Source organism: Dipodomys spectabilis, unplaced genomic scaffold, assembly GCF_019054845.1.
Source record: "Dipodomys spectabilis isolate Male_0828 unplaced genomic scaffold, ASM1905484v1 ptg000387l, whole genome shotgun sequence".
NCBI classification, from domain to species: Eukaryota; Metazoa; Chordata; class Mammalia; order Rodentia; family Heteromyidae; genus Dipodomys; species Dipodomys spectabilis.
In genome coordinates, this window is record NW_024871064.1 from 3,111,698 (window position 1) to 3,134,168 (window position 22,471).

General features: G+C 40.2%; 1 protein-coding gene across 2 annotated transcripts in view; it reads left to right on the top strand.

Annotated features, from left to right (window-relative positions):
• Positions 1 to 5,012: 5,012 nt before the first annotated feature.
• Cpne3 (copine 3) overlaps positions 5,013 to 22,471 on the top strand; it is a 46,481-nt gene continuing 29,022 nt past the window's right edge. The window contains exons 1-4 of one of the 2 annotated variants that reach the window (XM_042667298.1): positions 5,013 to 5,110; positions 18,072 to 18,211; positions 18,506 to 18,685; positions 20,348 to 20,422. In XM_042667298.1, coding sequence (XP_042523232.1) covers positions 18,080 to 18,211; positions 18,506 to 18,685; positions 20,348 to 20,422 — 387 coding nt within the window. In that variant the 5' untranslated portion in view covers positions 5,013 to 5,110; positions 18,072 to 18,079. The remainder of the gene's footprint in view (positions 5,111 to 18,071; positions 18,212 to 18,505; positions 18,686 to 20,347; positions 20,423 to 22,471) is intronic. The other variant, XM_042667299.1, reaches the window with a different exon arrangement.

Here is a 22,471-nt window from a genome sequence, read left to right on the forward strand (position 1 = left end):
TTTCCTGTTTGCAATAATTACTTGCAATGTTATGGCATTCCCCCTCCCTGCCTCCCCTGTATTACTAGAGATTGATCCCAGGACATCGTACTGCTAGGCAAGTACTCTACCCATGAATGACTCCTTCAGCCCAGACATTAGGTGATAGCCAGAGAAGATTGTGCTGAGAACTTTTAAATAAAGAACCAAAGAAGAAGTGAGCCATGAGTCTATTTATGAGCTGAGTATTCTGTGTGGAAGGAAAAAAATATGTGAAGACCTGCTTTGGGAAGGCAAATGGTGTTTTATGTGAAGAGTAGGCCCACCATAGATGCAATAGAGAGAACAAGGAGAATAGTAGAGAAGATCAGAAATGAGATGGATGTCAAGTACTATAGGACTTCATTTTTGTGTGTGTATGATTATAGCATGACTTAATTTACTTTTTGTTAGTCCTGGGGCTTGAACTCTGGGCCCAGTCACTTTCCCTGACCTTCTTTTGCTCAAGGTTAGTGCTCTTGCACTTGAGCCACAGTGCCACTTCTTGCTTTTTGAGTAGTTTATTGGTGATAAGAGTCTCACAGACTTTGCTCCTAGGATGGCTTTGAACTGCAATCTGTAGATCTCAGCCTCCTGAGTAGCTAGGATTGTAGGCATAAGCTACCCACACCAGATTAATTTTGAAAATAGACTAAAGGAAAGCATTTGAGTAGCATTTGTTAGTCTAAAAAGCAATAGTAATGGCCTGGATTACACTGGGAGATATGGTCAGAATCTGGACATATTTGGAAGGTAGAGCTAAAAGGGTTAGCACATCTTTGACACTTGGTATGATCTATCAGTGGTGTGAAAGAAGAGTCAAAGAGTCAAACAACTACTGAGCACCAGTGGCTCAGGCTTGTAATCCTAAGTACTCAGGAGGCTGAGATATGAGGATCCTGGTTCAAAGCCAGCACCAGCAGCAAAGTCCATGAAACTCTTACCTCCAATTAACCATCAAAAAGCTGGGCTTAGAGCTATGGCTCAAGTGGTAGAGCACTAACCTTGGACAAAAAAGCTTAAGGTCAGTGCCCAGGTCCTGAATCCAAACTTCAGGAGGGTACACACACACACACACACACACACACACACACACACACACACACACACACACACACACACACACACACACACACACACACACACACACACACACACTCCAGTCATTTGACACACACACACACACACACTCCAGTCATTTGCTGGGTTGATCTCAGGACATTATGCTGCTAGGCAAGTGTAGGCCAAACAGCAGAAGGATTTTCCATTACTTTGGAAAGAGAAGAATGTAGGAGGAACTGCTTTGGAGCAGAAGATCAGGATTTTTGCATCTGTACATGTTTTAAAGTGCATAGATTTGAAATGCATGTTGGGAGAGCCTGGTCTGGTGGCTAATACCACTAATTTTGGTTTGAGGCCAGCCCAGGCAAATGGCTAGAGACACTCATGAGACACTCATATCTCAACTAAATACAAGAATGATGAAATTCAAAGAGATTGTGCAGTACTAAAGATGTGAATGAAGACAGAAAAGGTCCAAGAACCAATTCCTGGGGTACTTTAGTGTTTAATAATTAGCAAACTGAGTGGTGTGGTTCACACCCGTAATCACAGCACTTTGGAGGCAGTGGTAGGAGGATCACGAGTTGAGACCAGTCTAAGCTACATTAAGAATTCAAGCATATCCTGAGCTACAATAGTGAGACTTGTCTCCAAAAAGAAAAATGCAAAACAAACAAAATCCCAACCAACAAACAAAACAAACAAACAGACAAAAATGTCTGGGATTTTAAGAATCAAAAAACAAGAACATCCCATGAGGTAGAATGTCTAGGTGTTTTGTAAAATCTCATTTATTTCAATACACATTTAACTCTTCATCAGATATTAAGTCCTTTATTTTTATTTCTAGACCTCATTATATCTTACATAACGTGTATTCAACACTTGTTCAATTACTAAGTGAATGAGTAAGAGCAAAAGTAGAATGGAATTTTAGACTCTGGTTGAGGAGAATGAATAAATTCATTCAATAGCTTTGGCATATGTAGTCAAAGACACAGTGCCAAAAAGAAATGGCTTTTTTGGCTAAAAGCATAAAGCTATCCCCTGTCTCTTAGTGAAGATAGAAACTGAAAGTTATAGATACTCAGTATTCTGGGAATTTTGAAAATTAAAATAGTGGTGTCTGAGGACTTTTATTTACATTTAGAAACAACAAATAGAGCCAGCAACCTTAGGAAATAAAATAAATAAATCTCTTCTCAACTCTATGCCACACACAAAGGCCTTGTTCTCTTCTTGCAATCTGTTGGCTTTGTTCTTGCCTCTGTCCCTTTACGATTCTTCTGGCCCCAGGCATTTATTTTTATTTTTGTACTGATTTGGGGCTTTAACTGAGGGCCTGGGTGCTGCTTTTGAGTTTTTTTTTTTTTTTTTTTTTTTTTGCTCAAGGCCAGCAATCTACCACTTGAGCCACAGCTCCACTTCTGTCTTCTTGGTGGATAATTGGAGATCTGAGGCTCAAGACTTTCCTGCTCAGGCTAACTTTGAACTGTGATCCTCAGTTCTCAGCCTCCTGAGTAGATAGGCTTATAGGATTACAGGTGAATAGCTTTTAAAATTTATTATTTATTCATTCATTTGTTGGTTTAGTTAGTGCTGGCACTGGGGCTTGAACTCAGGGTTGGGGCACTGCTGCTTAGCTTTTTCATTCAGGGCGAGCTCTCTACTACTTAAGCTACAATTCTACTTCTGGCATTTTGGTGGTTAACTGGAGAGTCTCATGGACTTTCCTGCCAGATGGCTTTGAACCATGATCCTTAGATCTCAGCCTCCTGGGTACCTAGGATTAGTTATGAGCCACCTGTGTCTGGCTATGTCCCAGATCTTTGTAAAACTAGTTCTCCCTTTTTTCCCCCCTGGGCCTGGGGCTTGAACTTTGGGCCTGGGAGCTGTCACTAAGCTTTTGTGCTCTATTAGTACTCTACCACTTGAGTCACAACTCCACTTCCAGCTTTTTGATGGTTAATTAGAGATAAGAGTCTTATGGACTTTCCTGCCAGTGCTGGCTTTGAATCATGATCCTCATATCTCAGCTTCCTGAGTAGCTAGGATTACAGCCATGAGCTGCCAGCACCCAGTTTTCCATCTTATTTTTTGAAGTGTCGGATGAAATACCATTTTAGAAAGGTCTTTGTATCCCCAGTCTAAAAAATCCCTACTTTTATCTACAAGTCTGTCTGTATCACAACTCTCTGTACCCTTTCCTCTTGACACTTGTTGCTGTGTGAGATCTCTTTGGTCTTTAATAACATTATTTGTTCATCTTTTAGTACAGAAGCTCCTATCTGTAAAGCTCAGTCATTTAGCATAAATCTAGAACAAGGCTTGGTCCATATTTTTTTTTCATATTTCCCTTTCTTGCACAATTAGTTTTTACTCATTTATATACGGTGATTTTTTTTTCTGTATTTTCTCCTATTAAGTAAACGAACTAATCCTTGTCATATTGTGGCAAGTAGTTTCCAAGTATATTTATTGACTTTGTCCCTGTTTCTTGGGCAGAAGTTCTAAATTTTAAAGCAAATTATTACTATCTCCCACAGTGGTTTGCTTAGTTGAGTAATAGCACCAACCCAACCATCTTCTCTCTCTCTTTTTTCAACCAAGGTGTTTAGAAGTTAATTTACTTAGTATTATTTATGACATTATGGCAAATGCTCAACTACTTAGCTATGTGAAGCATAGCTTTCTCATTTATGAAAAGATATACAATAGTATCAAATCTGTTACAAAGTTGTGAAGATTAAATGAAATTAAGGATAACCCTGCAAGTGTTAGTGCACCCAATTTAAGAGTTTCTAATTGATTGGTTTTTTTTTGCCGGTCATGGGGCCTGAACTCTGGGTCTGGACGCTGTCCCTCAGCTCTTCAGCTCAAGGCTAGTGCTCTACCACTGGAGCCACAGCATCACTTCCGGCTTTTTCTGTTTACGTGGTGCTGAGGAATCGAACCCAGGGACTCATGCTTGCAAGGCATGCACTCTACCGCTGAGCTACCTTCCCAGCCCCTAAATTTAAGAGTTTCTAAATAAGTATGCTTTAGAGCTGCGGTTTCACTATTTATATCCTATGAGTTTTTCTGTCTTATCAAATATTTTAATATTTTAATCCTTCGGGAATTTGTTCTTGATGCACCAAATGGATTATTTTAATGTCTACAATCAGCTTTGGGTTTGGAGTTTGCACGTGATCTCCTCAATAGCTTTTTTTTAATTTAAATTTTATTTAAAGGTGATGGACAGAGGGGTTACAGCTACACAAGTCAGTTAACGAGAGCATTTCTTTTTTTTGGGGGGGGGGGGGTCCCGTGGGGCCTGAACTCTGAGCCTGGGCGCTTTCCCTCAGCTCTTCAGCTCTACCACTTGAGCCACAGCACCACTTCCGGCTTTTTTCTTTTTGCTTATTTGATGCTGAGGAATCGAACCCATAGCCTCATGCAAGGCAAGTGCTCTACCACTGAGCCACTTTCCCAGCCCCAATGAGAGCATTTCTTTTTGAACAGTGAACTGAATACCTTTTAAATAACTTACTGGCCGGTAGCTGGTGGTCCATTCCTGTAATCCTATTTACTCAGAAGGCTGAGAGCTGAGGATCAGGGTTTGCAGACAGTCAGGGCAGGAAAGTCTTATTTCCAGTTAACCACCGGAAAACTGGAAGGGGGGGGTGAAGACGGTGGCTCAAAGTGGTAGAGCAAGCAGAAAAGCCCAGAGACAATGCCCGGGCCCTGAGTTCAAGCCCCCCCTCCCCCCAACAGCCTACTGGCAGGAAGTTGAGTAAAATCACTCGCTAGGTGATCGGTGGGAGCCGTGTGGGCTGCCGGTGGCAGACCCCGCCTCCTCCCGGCCCTGCCCGCCCCCTCCTCCCCGCACCTCCCTTTCCCCACCCTCCGCGGTCCGCGCCCCGCCCTCCCGCCCCCACCCATCTGCCCTTCCAGCTCCGGGTTCCTGTAAACCCGGGGCAGCCCAGGCAACCTTGCGGACTCTACCTTTCCACTACCTTCGCCAGACGTCCATCCCCTGGATTCGCGCGTGAGTGCGGGCCTCCCCGCTCCGGGGCGGGTGTGCCAGCCCCCCACCCCGGCCAACCACCAGCTTCTCGCGGGAGGGGGGGCGGAGGGCAGCCGGGCCGCAGGCTCCGGGCCCCGGGCCCGCCCGGCCTGCGCTGCTCTGCTCCTCGGGTTCCTGCGGCCGCGGACGAGCGGGGCGCCCTGCCTGCGAGGCCCACGGCCTGTAAAGGCACGGGGTTCGAGCCGGGCTTCGGTGGCTCACGCCTGTAACCTCAGCTGCTCAGGAGGCTGAGAGCTGAGGACGGAGGTTCGAAGCCAGCCCGAGCAGGAAAGTTGGTGAGGCTCTAGCTGGACATAGAGCCGTGGCTCAAGGACTGGCCTTGAGCCGAAAGAGCCCAGATTCCTGAGCTCAAGCCCCTGGAGTGCCCCCCTCCAAAACCCAAAAAACAGCTACAGTCAGAGAGAAAAGCAGGGTTGGCCAGCGCCTCCCCGAGGAGCCGGTCCCGCTTCTCAGAGCTGGGCCTGGCGCAAAGGCCTCCTGACCGCGGAGCTCGCACCTGGGCCCGCGGTGCCCAGGGCCCCGGGAGGAGCGTCAGGTGCGTGGCCTGGGGGTCGGCAGGGGACCCAGGGCCCCGAAATCACCCGGGAGAGCGGGGTGGGGCCCCTGCACCGCACCGCAGGTGAACCGGGTGAACCAGGCGTGCGTGCGTGACACTGCCGGGTGAGGCGGACGGAGGTGATCGCCCATCAGAGTAAAGCTAGGGCTCGGAGGAATACTGCTCAGCACTCCGGGGTACGTGTTCCTGCTTCGAAGCTGTCCAGTGCCCTGGGCTTTCTACAGAAGGGGCGTGGAGGAAGTGCCGTTGCACTTATTTCCCTGTGCCAGAAACTTGTGTAAGCCCAAGTGACCATCCTGATGCATTTGATGGTTATCTCGTTTGCTTCTTACTGTTACCTTTTCATGGCCGTCTCTGTCGTGGAAAATCAGAGGGAAGAGTGGTGTTAAATATAGCAATTATTGATTACAGTGTCTTACAACTCTGCTTGATCGTTTTTATGGATGTTGGCTTACTTAATGCTCACAGACACTTAGATGCTGTTATCTATTTCCTACCCCAGGAAACTCAGTGTGGCAGGACTTGCATGTAAGTCTGTATGATTTTAGGGCACAAGTCTTAGGACTTAAGTAAAGGAGAATTATTTTTTGAATAACACAAAACACCTGTCTCATTTCACATTTATGCTTTGAAATGGATTAGCTGTGTGATCTTAAGCGGGATACTTAACTTTTTAGAGCATGTTTCTGCATTTGTAAAACAGAGATAAATACCTACTGTGTCGGAGAGCTGTTGAGAGGATTTAGTGAAATTTGTATTTGTAAAATATTTAGAAAAGTGCCGGGCACCTAGTGGTAAGCTACTATTCTTACCTTCGTCCTGTGTTGGCCATTAATTGGAATCAGCAAACTCCAGCTGTGAATGCTGCCATCCTCATCTCTTCAAAGCCTGTACAGGCCTTGGAGCACAGGTAAAGGAAAATGGCAAAGGATGGGAGACTTATGTGACTTATGTGATGGCAATTGGACCGAACCAATAGATGTCTTAGGTGTTAATCTAAGGCTCTCCGGGGCTTTATTTTCTTTAATTAATTTGCTTTTGTGAGCAGTTCCTCTGGCTGGATAAATTGATACAAAGCATCCCAATCTGGGATGAAAAACTTCAAAAGGCCAGTCTCCAGGACTGGACCATTCTGAGATTATCTATATGATTTGTGGAACTGAATTTCTGGTCCTCAGACTAAAAGGTATCTGCAAACTCCAAAATGAACTATGCCATTCCTTTCAGGATTTCTCCTTTTTGGTCTAGCCCCTGATGAAAAGGAGGTTCCAGGAATTCTTTGCCTCTGGGAGTATCTTAATGATACCTCTCCCACTTTTACCTATAACTGTGAACATCTTCTACACAATGCTCTTCATTTTCACATAAACGTAAGACAACCTAACAATTGCACATTTAAAAATATTATTGGGCTAGGAGATGGCTCTAGCCCTAAAGTCAATCCCAGCTCTGCTCAGTAAATGAAATATTTTAATACTCCTTATTTCTGCTGCCCTGAATACTCTTCTCTTCTCTTCTCTTCTCTTCTCTTCTCTTCTCTTCTCTTCTCTTCTCTTCTCTTCTCTTCTCTTCTCTTCTCTCTTCTCCTTTCCTCTCCCTCTCCCTCTCTTTTTCTCCTTCCCTCCCTCCCTCCCTCCCTCCCTCCCTCCCTCCCTCCCTTCCTTCCTTCCTTCCTTCCTTCCTTCCTTCCTTCCTTCCTTCCTTCCTTCCTTCCTTCCTCTCTCCCCCTTCCCTTTCCCTCCCCTCCCCTCTCCTCTCCTCTCTTTCTTCCTTTGCCAGTCCTGGTGCTTGAAGTCAGGTCCTGAGCACTGTCCCTAATGCTTCTTTTTTCTCAGGGCTAGCACTCTACCACTTGAGCCACAGCGCTACTGTCGACTTTTTCTGTTTATGTGGTGCTAAGGCATTGAACTCAGAGCTTAGTGCATGCTAGGCAAGTACTCTACTGCTAAGCCACATTACCATACCCTAAATACTTATTTTCTCTGTTAGCTTCTATTTAGAAACCCAGTTCATAGTATATGCAGTGTTCATTTAACTCTTTGTAGAGTTTTTGGTTTTGTTTTTCTCCCCCTCCCTCCCTTTTCCCTCCCTTCCTCCCTTCCTTCCTTCCTTTTCTTTCTTTTCTTTCCTTTTCTTTCTTTTCTTTCCTTTTCTTTCTTGACAGGGTCTGTCTAGCACAGTCTGGACTTGAACTTGTGATACAGCTACTTCCTGAATGATGGGATTACAATTATATACCACCAAGCCCAGCTGTGTGTGGGGGGGTGGGGGGGGATGTATTTGGTTTTTTTCGAAGTACTGAGAATGAACCTGAAGCCTCATACATGCTAGGCAGCAAGTATTCTACCACCAAGCAACATCCCTTTCATATAGCTGTAAATGTAACTTTCAAATTTTTTGCCTTATTTTCTTCTTGTGATCACTGGGCTTTTTTTTTTTTTCTATAACTGTTTTCCTTCACTTCTCAAATTTTCTTTCCACTGATTATTTATTAGGCCAGAAACATATGACTCTCAGCAAAACTAAGAAAGATAATGTCGAATGAAAAAGTGATATCAAGACATTTTGACTTTTAAACATTATAATGAACCATTACTGTTCATGCAAGTATTAACTCTTAGGTGGATCTTTCAGTTAGAGTCAGTGGGACTCAGCAAGCTGGAAGAGGCTAAACTAGGATATTCCTATCAGACCTGTATTACCTTCACTTTGCAATCTAGCTTTCTTTCCACCAGTGTTTCCCTTTATCTTGTTAGTTTTTCTGACTGTTAAAATCCAAATACATTGGATAAATTACATGATTGGAAAATTTTTTTTGTATGTGTATCACCATAATGAGGATTGAATTCAGAGTCTATTATTCGGATTTGGCTATTTTACCCAAGGCTGGCATTCTACCACCTGGCTGCACCTCTACTTCGGCTTTTTTGCTAAATAATTGGAGGTAAAGGGTCTTGTAGGCTTTCCTGTTTATGACTTTCCTTCCTAGGTTGGCTTAGAACCTCAATCCTCAGATTTCATTCTCCTGCAAAGTTAGGACTATAGGTGTGATCCACTAGTGCCAGCTTGGGAAATTTCTTAAAGTACTGGACAAGAAGCAGATTTAAATTAACACCTAGACTTAATTTAACAACATTATTTAAGATTCTGATAGTGATTATCAAATGCAGTTATTATGTGTACATTTTTATAAAGTTCTGATAACTATATTTACACAGGTTAGAAAGACATTGAATGTGGATTGATAACAGAGTTCTTTGGGAGAGGCTGTTCATTCTTTTTATATTTAATAATTTAGTAAAATGTGATCACAGATTTTAAAATGACAGGGAAATCAGTCAATGGTCAGTTTATCAATATATTTTAGGAAAGTAGTGTATTAATACAATTTGCTCATTAAAAAATGAAAGGAAGTACTGTACAGTTATGTTTGTAAATCATTTTGAAATATCCTCTTACCAAATGGATATAGTATGTCTAGTTTTTGTGGTCATTACCAAAGCAGTGGTTAGGTTGCAATACACCATACCAATCAGCTACTTAGATATTTTGAAGCTCTTAGTTTCTTCTGCTGCTAGACTTTAAGATTATAATCAGTGCATGTTAAAAGTTATGTCTACAAATGTAAAGAGAAACTTGTTGGTGCACATTTTTTTAATCTCTTAAAGGCTCAGAATTTTTTTAAACCAAAGATGTAAAAAGCAAAACAAAAATTTCCTGATGGCATTATCAAAAAAATTATCAAATACATAAAATTGTATCTCACGTTGGGAGCCTGGCGCAGGTGGCTCACGCCTGTAATCCTAGCTACTCAGGAGGCTGAGATCTGAGGATCGCTTTTCAAAGCCAACCCAGGCAGGAAAGTCTGTGAGACTCTTAACTCCAATAAACCACCAGAAAAACAGAAGTGGCGCTGTAGCTCAAGCGGTGGAACGCTTGCCTTGAGCTGAAGAGCACAGGAACAGTGCCCAAGCCCAAAGTTCAAGCCCCACGACCGACCTCCCCCCAAAAAATTGTTTCTCACTTTGAATATTTCTTGTTCTTCTTTCTTGCTGTTTTTCCCCTTAGCCCTTACTACTACTTAACATGCTATTTTATTGCTTTACCAATATTGTTATCTGTTTCCCTATAACCTCTCGAGAGTACAAATTTTGTTTATTGTCTGTTTTCCTCTTTGTTGGTTCTTGGGCACCTTGGAGTAATCTCTGTCTCATTATATGCATTCCATAAGTATTTGCTGAATGAGTGAATCCTGCAATTCAATTATTCATGACTGGAAAATATAGGTTTGCCAGAAAGTTAAACAGCTGAATTGTGTGTGCTACCAATCAGGAAATGAATATTATTGAAATCTGAAAATGTCAAAATATGTCTATAGTCTTTACTTAATATTCAAACTTTAATTAATTTGTTAGTGCTGGAAATGAACACATGATCTATGTGTTTTATTTTTTAATTTTGCTTATTTATTTTGTGCTGTTACTGGAGCTTGAACTCAGGGCATAGTCACTCTCCTTTGGATTTTTCACTCAAGTCTGTATGCTCTTCACTTGAGCCACACCTCTCCTTCTGGCTTTTTCCTGGTAAATGGGAAATGAGTCTCATGGACTTTTGTGCCAAGGATGGCTTTGAACTGTGATCCTCAGATCTCAGTTTGCTTTATCTCTGGGATTAAGGTGTGGGCCACCAGTAGTGCCCTGCTTAAGACATACATTTAGGGGCTTGGAAGGTATCTCCAGTGGTAGAGCGCTTGCATTGCATGCCTGAGGCCCAGGGTTCGATTCCTCAGCACCACATAAGCAAAAAGAAAAAAAGCTGGAAGTGGCGCTGTGGCTCAAGTGGTAGAGCGCTAGCCTTGAGCTCTACAGCTGAGAGACAGTGCCCAGGCCAGAGTTCAGGCTCCACAACCGGACCCCCCCCCCCCCCCCCCCCCCCCCGCCAAAAAAAAAAAAAAAAGACATACATTTAAACTTTAACAGTGAAAATAGTTGTTGCAGCTTTTAACCTAAGGAATTTTGGGGGTTTTTTTGGTCGGTTGTGGGGCCTGAACTCTGGGCCTGGGTGTTATCCCTCAGTCTTCAGCTCAAGGCTAGCGCTCCATACCACTTAAGCCACAGCGCTACTTCTGGCTTTTTCTGCTTATGTGGTGCTGAGGAATCAAGCCAGGGCCTAATACATGCAATGCAAGCACTCTACTATTGAGCCACCTAAGGAATTTTTATATCATTGTTCATCATGAACTAGAGAGGAGCACATAGTGACAAAAGAGTAAAATGCTTGTCTTTTCTAGTTAAATATTCTACATATCCAATGAGGAGAGAAGAGAGCGAGCCAAGCTTTAGGAAGTCAACATTTAGAGTCAGAACATCCTAGGCACTAGGGTAGGTTGAATAGGTTGAATCTAGGAGATTCCAGGAGGTGAAAAATTCTTACAATGCTTTGAATGAGGATAAGAACCCCTGGGACTTTAGCCTCGTGCTAAAGGATGGATGTGCCTTGCTGTCCAATTCACACTGCCTCTTGCATAGCCAGCTTTTAGCAAGGCTTATCACTTTAAAATGTTTCATGAATGCCCTGGAACTTTTGACTAAGGATACAACTCTGATTTTTATGGAGAGTAAAAGATGATTGGTTTTGTAAGTATTTTAAAGTCAATTTTGCCAAGGTACTTGCTTACTAAGGCAAGACAATACTGAGGTATTGTCATTGCTTCTCACGTCTAACACTTCTCTAAGTGAACCTATAATGTACTGTAACTCTGATGGAACTGACTTTTCTAAAATGTATATGCAGTGCTGAGATAGTATAACTTGAAAGCATATTAGTAATCTCTTTAGCCTGCTATGAATCATAGAATAGAATAATACATTTTAAAGACTAGTTTTTAGAGAAATTAAAGAAAAGGCCTTAGTTGGTATCTTTGTAGCAATAAGATCAAGATAAAACTGTTTGTACTTCTTATTTATTTATTTAGTGCTGATCCTGAGGCTTGAATGCATGGCTTAGGCAGTGTTCCTAAGCCTTTTTGCTCAAGTCTAGTGCTCTACCACTTGAGCCACAGCTCCACTTCAGGTTTTTGGGTGCTTAATTGGAGCTAGAGTCTCACAGACTTTTCTGCCTGGTCTAGCTTTGAATTACAGTCCTCTGTTGCAGCCTCCTGAGTAGATAGAATTGTAGGCATGAGCTATTGGTGCCCCACCACTAATGACAGTTTAAACTTCTTTAAAAAAAAAATCAAACAAAAAACTTGGGAGACAAGTGTAGGGACAGGGCTAAGCACATACTCTACTATGAAAAGCCACCTCTTATTGCCTGTAAACACTTTTGAAAAAATGTGGTATTACAAAACTTTTTCTTTTTGCTGTCAGGTACTGAGAACTTAAAAATGTGAGAATCTGTGGGTAGTTAAACTCACTTCCTCCTCTTGCTGCATTTACTTAATAGACTAGACCCTATCTTTTGTTTGTTGAAGTGCATTATGTTTTCAAGTTATGTGAGACTTTAATCACAGTTTCAAGCAGAAGTCCTTAATTAGTGAGAAAGTATCTAAGTATATATTTTTCATGTATACCTTTTTTAGTAGAACAAGATAGAGGCCAAGTTTGGAAAACTTGTTCTTCCATTTCTCCTTTTAGTTCTTATAAATAATTGTGATATATTCTATTCATTAAACAAGTTCTGTGTTCACTGTAATTAAACTGGAGTAGTATAACAGTTGGAAAAAAAAAAAAGACCTAAAGAAGTTAATGCTTTTCCTCCACACAAGCCCACCTGTGTCCAATGTAATTTATTTCAGATCTGATAATCATTCCTGTTTATCTGTTTTTTAATTAAAGGAAAGCGTGTGATTTTCTCTGTTTCATATGCATTTGCTTTTTTTTTTTTTTTTTTTGTCGGTCGTGGGGCTTGAACTCTGGGCCTGGGCGTTGTCCCTCAGCTCTTCAACTCAAGGCGAGCGCTCTACCACTTGAGCTACAGCGCCACTTCCTGCATTTGCTTTTGATTTCATTCTATTTCCCCATTTCTCCTGTTTTGTGGCAGGGATTAAAGCAATAACAAAGAAACAAAAACTCTAGGCATCAGTATTTTCCTACTAAATAGAAGACAGGGTTTGTTTAAATCCTTTAATGTTTGACTTTTATTCTCAGCTTGCATTCATTTTATTTACTGAAGTAAATTTTATTTTATTTTATTTTTTTACTTATTTACTTATTTAAGGCTGGGGAATTGAGTCTAGGGTCTGGAACATGCAAGTCATGCACTCCATCATTGACTCCATCCACAGCCAGACTGGTTATTAATGCAGTTATATTCCTTTTATGGATTGAATCTTCAGTATCCTAGGGGCTCATGTGTTGAAGACTTGGTATTTTTGTCACAGCGACAGAAAGCTAATAATTCTTGAGAATAAATATTGGTGGTCTAAAATGGTCCGGCTTACCTGTGTATGGAGATGTCCTAGAAGCAGAACGTACTTCCTAACCTTAAGTCATTTATAGGCTAATGGGCTATCCACAAAAAGAACTGCTGTGATACAAATATAAACTCTCCAGTTCTTCCCCTCCTGCGCCAAGTTGCTGTTGTTTAAGAAAGACATACAGCCTAAATAATATCCTTGAACATTTAAAAACCTTATTATTAATTTGTGTAAGGATAGAGATGGCATTTGTTGTATTAACTAATAAGCAATAAATGAATCAAATAAAAATATTGTAATTATACTAAGCAAATACTAATTTAATGTCTTGAAAGCATTTTGGGACGGTGGGAAAAAGAAATCGGTGTCCTAGCTTTGGTTCTACCATTTATTAGTGGTGGTGAATTAGGCTGAGTAATTTGACTTGGAGAAACTCATCTTTTACCTAACAGGCACTTTGCAGTGTCTTGATAATTATCAATCTTTTGAAAATTATCATCGTGCTCTAAGGTAGTCAGTTCAGATAGTTGAATGTTTAACATTTTAGTCACTGCAGCAACATGAAGAGTAATCATTATGATTTTCATAAGGGTCAGAGGTAAAATGTTATTTGGAAGCACTTTCTAAGCTAGAAAAAGGGAAAACTATCCAGATGTATGAAATTTTTAGCTGTCTTTTCCCCCTTTTATCTTATTTCTCTCCTGTTAAGTTAATGGGCTTAAAAAAAATCCAATGATCAGTGACAACATAGTGCTCATTCTTTTAAAATAGAATATAGTTGCAAGCACTGGATTGCTTTCTGTCTGAAGTGCATAATTTTAATTTTGCATTAAAAAAAAACTAGATTTCTGTTTTGTTTTGTAAATGATCCTCCTTCCAGAGCTATGGGCTCTTCTCCTTGACCACAGCCCTCTTATCCATTGTAACAGTTGTTGCTTTTCCCCTTCCATTTTTAGGACACGAAGAATGTATTCAATGGATTGTTTTGGGGCACTGATGGTGCATGCCTGTAATCCTAGTTACTCAGGAGCTTAAAATCTGAGGATCTCCATTTGACACACCAACAGAAAACTTTGAGATTCTTATTTAACCAATTAATATAACAGAGTAGGACTGTGGCTCAAGTGGTAGAATGCTAGCTGTCTGAAAAAGAGCTAAGCTAGAGCATATGCAGTAGTCTTTTAATATATGCTCTTACTTCTGGACATCCACATTATGTAGCAACTTTTGGAGGTACAGTCTTACTGCTCCCTGCTGCTTTATTGGAGGAGACACGTTTTACAGTCATGAGCAATTCAGTTTGAGTAACAGTGTGGGATATTTACTGCTGATGCTGCTGATCCTCACTCCAGCTGTCCCATGATTATCCCTACTTGCTTTCAGATGTGTACACAGGGTGCATTATAGGATGACACTTAAGTGAATCACAGTATTAGAATTAAAAGAAATAGCTAATGTTATCTCAGGCTATTGTTGAATAATTTTTTTTAAACTATCATAGCTTAAGCCTGTTTCAAATTCATGATCTCTCAATTTCAAGCTAGTTTTTCTAACATTGGAACTGCAGATTTGTGCCAAATTGCAAGAAGGGAGGGAGGGAGAGAGAGAGAGAGAGAGAGAGAGAGAGAGAGAGAGAGAGAGAGAGAGAGAGAGAGAGAGAGCGCAATGCAGGAGGGGAATGAAAGAAGGGATTAGATCTGAGACAATTTTTCTCTAGTCACATGTAGCAAGGCTAGGTAGCAATTGAAAAACATCCACTGGATCTAAAAAGATAGCATATTTTGTAATGAAAATTTGGGGAAAATAGAGCATGAATTGCTTACATTGAGCCTGCAGTAGCAGTAGATAAGAGGGCTGTAGGCAAAGAGAAGTGGGCAAAGTTCGTGTAATAGTCTTAGAATAGAAGTATGAGTGACTTATTGATTGGAGATCTGATCTGAAGGCAAGGTCATTTTCTAGGTGTTTCTTGAGGGTTTCAGACCAGGATTTCAAGGTAGGGTGGAGCAGTCTTACTGTGATTTTGGCCCTGGGTTGTTAACTGAATCTATTCTCATCTGCTTGCCCCTCCATCTTAATCTTTGTATCTAAATTTAGGAAATCTCAGAATTTTCTCTTATCACCAGTTGCCTTCCTTGTAGCTGCAGGGTTACTGAAGTTTATGGGAAGCATTTGTAGGCGGTCACTCCCTCTCCCTCTCAGTTGTTTTAGGATAAATAGGTCACTAACATTGCCTAGGTAACTCAGACAAACCCTTCTGAAAGGATTGTGGAAAATTTCTATAGTTAATGATTCATTTATTATTATTCCAAAGTTATTCATAAGCAAGGGTGAAAGAGGTGCTTTATGTCCACTATTTTAAAGTAAGCCATCTATGCAGAGACAATCTATTAAAATATTTCAGGAAGTGCTAAAATTACTGGTGAAATTTATGGCACATCTAAGAGATATTAAGTTACAAATCTGCACCTGTAATGTACTTTTCATTCCATTGATGAGGAAGCTGAGGTACAGATAAGTAATTTGCCAATGGTGACAGATGTCTACTTTAGGAAGACATAGGTGGGTGCATTTATCGGTGGAAGGAATAAAAGATGAAGGCCATTATAGCAGGTTGGTTATAAGCATGAATTTTATGAAAGTATCCTTTGAAGTGGGTTGTTATGTTTTATTTTGTGACAGGGTCATTTCAAACTCAGTTTTGCTTCAGTCTCCCAAATGCCAGGATTATGTGCATGCACCACTGTACCTAGCTGGTGTAGAGCTGAAAGAATTTAGAAAGGCAGAGGAGCTGGGGACAAATATGCTCTAAGTCAAGAATTCCAGGTTTAGCTCATAAGATATGGTAAGCTCTGGTTAGCCATCATCTTCTTTCTTTCTTTCTTTCTTTTTAATCAGTATTAAGGCTTGAACTTAGCCTCAAGCTCTTGCAAGTTTTTTTTTTTTCCTCACAGCAGTCACTCTACCAGTTGAGCCATTTTCCAAGTCAGGATTTGTGAAGTTTCTCTCAATTTCATCACCACTTTCTACTTCAGTTTTGTTTATTTGTTTTGCTGATAAATTGGAGTGATGAGTCTCCGATTTGTCAGTCCAGGCTGTCTTTGAACTGCAATCCTCAGAGCTCAGTGTCCTGAGAAAGAGCCACCAGTGCCTGGCTGTATTTTTTAGCCAGTACTGATGAAATCCTGATAGGAGTAGCGAGATGGCAGTGGAGTACCTGCTAGAAGGAAGGCTACACAATAGGCAGTGGACATATACCAAAGACTTGATATTGGGTTATAACTATACATGGGAAGGCCTGTAGCTCCACTTATAAAGAAAGGGTTGGAGTTGATGTAGCAGAATCCTCATGGCAGGCTTATTGAATAAATCTATCTGGAAGCAGATTTGTGCCTGAGATACTCTGTTATTCTTTTAACAACTTGCATATCATGTTTGAATAATTGCTAGAAAGCAAGTGGAAAGAGCATCTTCATGAATATTGCAATCGAAGGCTTCAGACCTGAGCATTTATGTAGTATCTTCCACTTCCCAGGCAGACATAATGGATTTTTAGACATAAAAGAGAAGCAGAGGTCACAGTCATTTTCAGGAGAGGAGGACCTGCTAACAATAGGAGCAATTTGCATTCTGTCCACAGAGAACTAATGTAATTGTCAGCAGTTTGCTGAATAATCAGTTATGCCTGACATGTTTTGTAGCTTTTATATAAACGTTTTGAAGAGGGAAAAATGCGTTCAGTTGATAATATTCTACCTCTTTGGTAGAGACTTAGTACATAAATATCTCCATTCTCTGTTTGTGTTCTCCCTATCCTTAGAAAGACTTTTTTGATTGCTGATGGAGTCTTCTCTACATGTTGCAGGGATTTTAGGGATCTTTTTTTCCTTCTATGATTATCTACCCGAGTATCGCCGACAATCCTTTACAAGACTAAACCATTTTGTACCAAGGTGGGATAAATTGTACAATTTATTCCATAGATACTGTATAAGAAATGTAAGACAAAATTCCTGGCGCATGACAGATTTAGGGTTATGATAGCATCTCCCTTTTTTACTAATGAGGAACTCTAGATTCAGGGATATGAAGTTATTTTGTGTAGTTAAACAGCTAGCACTGGATTCAGTTCCTTTCAGTTCCAGGGCTATTCTTCAGTACTGCCCCTTCAAGTGTTCCCCCCCCCCCCCCCCCGGGGAGCGGGGGAGGGCCTGGGTAAGTGAGATTTTCTCTGATATTCCTTGGCACAGCAGGAGAGAAGAGGGCCTAAGTTGGATGCCCCCTGTAGAACAGTAGCCTTATATCCACTCATTAGGAAAATCTAGGTGACTGATGTCCAAGTTGTACTCTAACCCAGTTAAAGCAAATGCCTTTGTGAGGTACAGGCATTGGCATCTTTAAAGATGGTTCTAGTAAGAGCCATAATTGAGAACCATTGCTGTAAAATATGCAGACATGGGGGCAAGAGTAGAGGGAAGGGGATAATGGGTGTCTTTATGCCCAAGGTTTGGCTCTTACTTAGTCAAAAAAATTTTTTAAAAACTGGAACATCCTATGTATTTGGTTAAATAAAGTAAAAGTTAGGTAATAATTGAATCTGTTGTGCTTTGTAGCAATGTGTAGCTTTAAGCAAAGAAAAAGAAATGGAGATTGTGCTTGGACTTTCTCTGAAGGGTAAAGTGTATACTGAATTGAAAAGATAACTGTGTCTTAATTGCCATCTTAAGAGGTACTTTTTACTATCAGCCAAGTGCATAAAGTCACATCACAGGGCTGAGTCCATAATAGCAAATCCCCAGGAGTCTCGTAGAGAAACAGTCTCATTCCAGCATGTTCACTCTGCAAGCCTATCTAGCAATTGATCTTGAAAATCAGCTGTTTCCACTAGGAGTGAGTGAGTTTCTTAAAGGCACTCAGTCACCTGCCTTCTCATCTCATTGGTTTCCTTATAGCTGCAGAGATGGCTGCCCAGTGTGTTACCAAGGTGGAGCTGAATGTTTCCTGTGACAATCTCTTGGATAAAGATGTAGCCTCAAAGTCAGACCCTTTGTGTGTGTTATTTTTAAACACAAGTGGACATCAGTGGTATGAGGTAATACTAAATACTTTAGGCAAAAAGCCATTTGAATTATTCTTTTCACAATGTGAGGAGTAGTTTCTTTTTTAGACTGTTAGAAATGTAATGCCATCTAACTTGTTGCTGTAGCTTTTTGTTTTGAAAATGTGTCTTGGCTCGTGGAATTCTCCATATGAAACGCCCTTTAGTTTCTTACTCATATATGTATGTATATTTATGTACATTTAGTACATAAAGACGCTAAAATCCAAGTGCACCTTTGATCTGAAGAAATTTTTAATTTGTTTTCATTTGGGGTGTTGGGTATAGGTTGAACGTACAGAGAGAATTAAGAATTGTCTGAGTCCCAAGTTTTCCAAGACATTTATTATTGATTACTACTTTGAAGTGGTTCAGAAATTGAAATTTGGAATTTATGACATCGACAACAAAACCATTGAGTTGAGTGATGATGACTTCCTAGGAGAATGTGAATGTACCCTTGGACAAGTGAGTACCAATAGCTCTTACATTCTCTCTTTGCTGAATCTTTAACCAAAATTTCGATGTTTTGACCAATATTCACTAGTTTCATTTTTAAACTTGGAAAATAATCACTTTAGAAACTGAGTTTATATAGTAGTATGATTGCCTTCAAGGTTGTTGAATTTATGATGGTGTGTGGTGTGTGTGTGGAGGGGGTTAAGGACCATATGCTTCTAGCAGAACGCATTCTTTTTTTTTTTTTTTTGAGTTAGGGATGATTTATTAGACATTTCAAGAAATCAAACCCCTGATGACTCACACCTATAATACTAGCGAATCATAAGGCTGAGATCTGAGGATTATAGTTTGAAGTCAGCCCAAGCAGGAAAGTCCATGAGATTCTTACCTTCAGCTAACTAGAAAAAAGTAAGAAGTGTGGTCTTTACCAGCTTTGAACAAAAAAATTTAAGGGACAACTCCATGGCCCTGAGTTCAAGACGGGATACTGGCACACATAGAGGAAAACAAAAAACAAGATTCCAGCTTTGCTGAGCTCAGTATAGTTTATTTTTATGGTCAACTTGTAATCCTGTTGATATATTGTTAATTTTTGATTGATGTTCTCCGAGTATGATGATACCTCTAGACTGATACCCAAGCACCACCAGTTTACCTGATTTGCTCTTCTTCCACCTAAGAGGTGTTGCCTTAAACTTCACTTCCCCCTTGAACCTTCTCTGACCCTCTAGACTAGCATGGAGGACTTCACTAACCTCATCTTGGCACTCTACTGCTTCTCATCATATTTCAGTTTAAAAGCCTTACTGCCTTATTACCTGTGTAAGATAAACTTGATCAGAGCAAGTATGTGTGTGCTGTCACTACTAACTTCTAGCTCTGTCTCATTTATTGGAAGAGGTCATGACCATTTGTATAAATTGAGGAAAGCTTTCGTAGGGAGGAGTCTACTTTATTTTCAATGAGTTATATTTAACCTTCAAATTTGTGTTTTATGAGATTATTTTTCAGTATTGAATTACTTGGAGACCATGGTTTTTACTCTCCCAAAGACATTACAAAATGGACCTGATCTGTAAAACTTACATGAATAGGCAAAATTAAGGAAGTATTTTGTTTTGTCTTGTTTTGTTTGAATAAAAATTATGTAACTGAAATTCTAATGAATTTGAGAAGTACATCAACTTGAAAGTATGTCAGTGTATAATATTATTCTAAGCAAAGTGATGTTTTCTGGAAACAGATATTAAACTTATGTGTTAGTTGAAATTTTGGATCACATTTATTGAATGTTCTGAGGCCTACCTTTTATCTTTCAAAGTTTCAGCTCAGTGATCTGTGTAGAAGATGAAAATCTGACCCTAGTTTCCCATGACAAGAGAGAAGTTAAACTTTGAAACAATTAGTAAAGAAACTACTGGTCAGGGAGATTGTATCTGACAGAGTAGGCTTTGGGGAAATCTTTTCCAGAGTTTTCAAAGTGGAGATAAATTTTAAATGTCATTAAATTCTTTTTACCTCTAAGGAATGGACTTTAATGTTTCCATATCTAATGAGTTTAAATGAACTTTATTCTTAACCTTTTCTTTTGAAATTATTCAGTTTAAATGTTTACATGTTGAGATGAAATAGCACTTTATATTACTCTTTACTCTTTACTTTTAATAGATTGTTTCCAGTAAGAGGATAACTCGACCACTGGTACTTAAAAATGGAAAACCTGCTGGAAAAGGGAGTATTACGGTAAAGACATTTTTTTTGTTTCAAAAGATTTAGCACAATTAGTTCTGCTGAAGTTATATCCAAATATAGACAAGGATATATATATATATATATATATATATATATATATATATATATCAAACTAATATTCTACAGCTATGCTTTATCATTTGAATATTGTCTTCCATTCTCCTTTGCCACAGTGATAACAAAATTTCCATAATGTGCTGAACTAAAAGGAGAGAAATGAGGTGTGAGGATCCCTTCTTTCAGTATTTTAAGTTGCCCTCTAGATAGAAATCAGGTGTAATTGGTGATGCTTGTCCCTTACCTAGGGAAGCTCAAGCCCCAAGTTAGAATGCAACTACTTAATAATCTTTTTTTGTGTGTGTGTGTATGTGTCATTCCTGGGGCTTGGACTCAAGGCCTGGGTGCTATCCCTGAGCTTCTTTTACTCAAGGCTAGTACTCTATCACTTGAGCCACAGTATCACTTCTGGCCTTTTCTGAATAGTTTCTTGGAGATGAGAGTCTCATGGACTTTTCTTTTTTTTTTTTTTTTTTTAATTTATTTTTTATTGTGAAAATACTGTACAGAGGGGTTACAATTACATGAGCAAGATAATGAGTACATTTCTTTTTTTTCATGTTTTCTTTGAATTCTTTTTTTTTAATTTTTATTTTTTTTTTATTGTGAAAATACTGTACAGAGGGGTTACAATTACATGGGCAAGATAGTGAGTACATTTCTTATCAAGCATTGTAGCCTCCTCCTTTGTTTACCCTTCCCATCCCTTCCCATCCTCCCTCCCCCCCCATCCCTCCCTCCCCCCCAAGTTGTAAAGTTCGTTTTCAACATGACAACTTGTACTTCTCATTGTTGCAACAGGTCCACCTGTATTCTCATGGACTTTTCTATATGGGCTGACTTTGAACCATGGTCCTCAGATCTCAGCCTCCTGAGTGGTTAGGATTACAGGTGTGAGCTACCCAGCTTAAGATAATCCTGGTGGATCATACCTTTCCATAGTGGATTGTTCCTCAAGAGATGGCAATGGAACCTATAAACTCTATGACTGCTTTTAGTTCTTTTTTTTTTTGGGGGGGGGGGGGTCCAGTCGTGGGGCCTGAACTCTGGGCCTGGGCGCTGTCCCTCAGCTCTTCAGCTCAAGGCTAGCGCTCTACCACTTGAGCCACAGTGCCACCTCCGGCTTTTTTCTTTTTGCTTATGTGGTGCTGAGGAATTGAACCCAGGGCCTCAGGCATGCAAGGCAAGCACTCTATCACTGAGCCACCTTCGTAGCCCTGCTTTTAGTTCTTATATTCTGTTATACACCCACCATTGCTTCCACGGCAGATTACTGGCCCTGATAAAAGGAATATCTGCTTTATCATCCTGTAGATTTCTATTATATGATGACCAATTTAAAACACTGTGGCTTCTAGAATTTCTGTCCAGGGAATCACTGCCTGGTATGCTTTTTCTCAGACTGGAAGCTTGGCCTCTAGAGAGAGACATGTTAAAGAGTTAATTGCATTTATCAAATACATTTTTCCTGTGCATTGTTGGCTCTAGATTAGATTTTCTTTTTCTTTCTTTCTTTCTTTTTTTTTTTTTTTTTTGCTGGAGAAACAAATCTTTAATTTCAAAGAATAAAAATAACTTGTCTTGCACCTAAGTTACAAGCATAAACAGAAATCAATATATGAGGGTTAATAGATGATTGATATAACCAGAGAAAATAGTAAGGTTGCCTCAGCTGAGTAGAGTTGAACCTAACTGTTGACTAATTGGTACTTCTCTTATTTGTACTGATCAATACTTCTGGAATGTGCTGTTTGGAAAGGAACAATACAGGTATTAAGATACCATGGGAACAAGATTCTGCTTTTGTTTTCTTCATCCTTTCAGTTCCTGTCAGTTCATAAAAATGAAGTATCAGCGAGGCTGGGAAGGTGACTCAGTGGTAGAGCGCTTGCCTCACATGCATGAGGCCCTGGGTTGGATTCCTCAGCACCACCTAAACAGAAAAAGCCAGAAGTGATGCTGTGGCTCAAGTGGTAGAGCCCT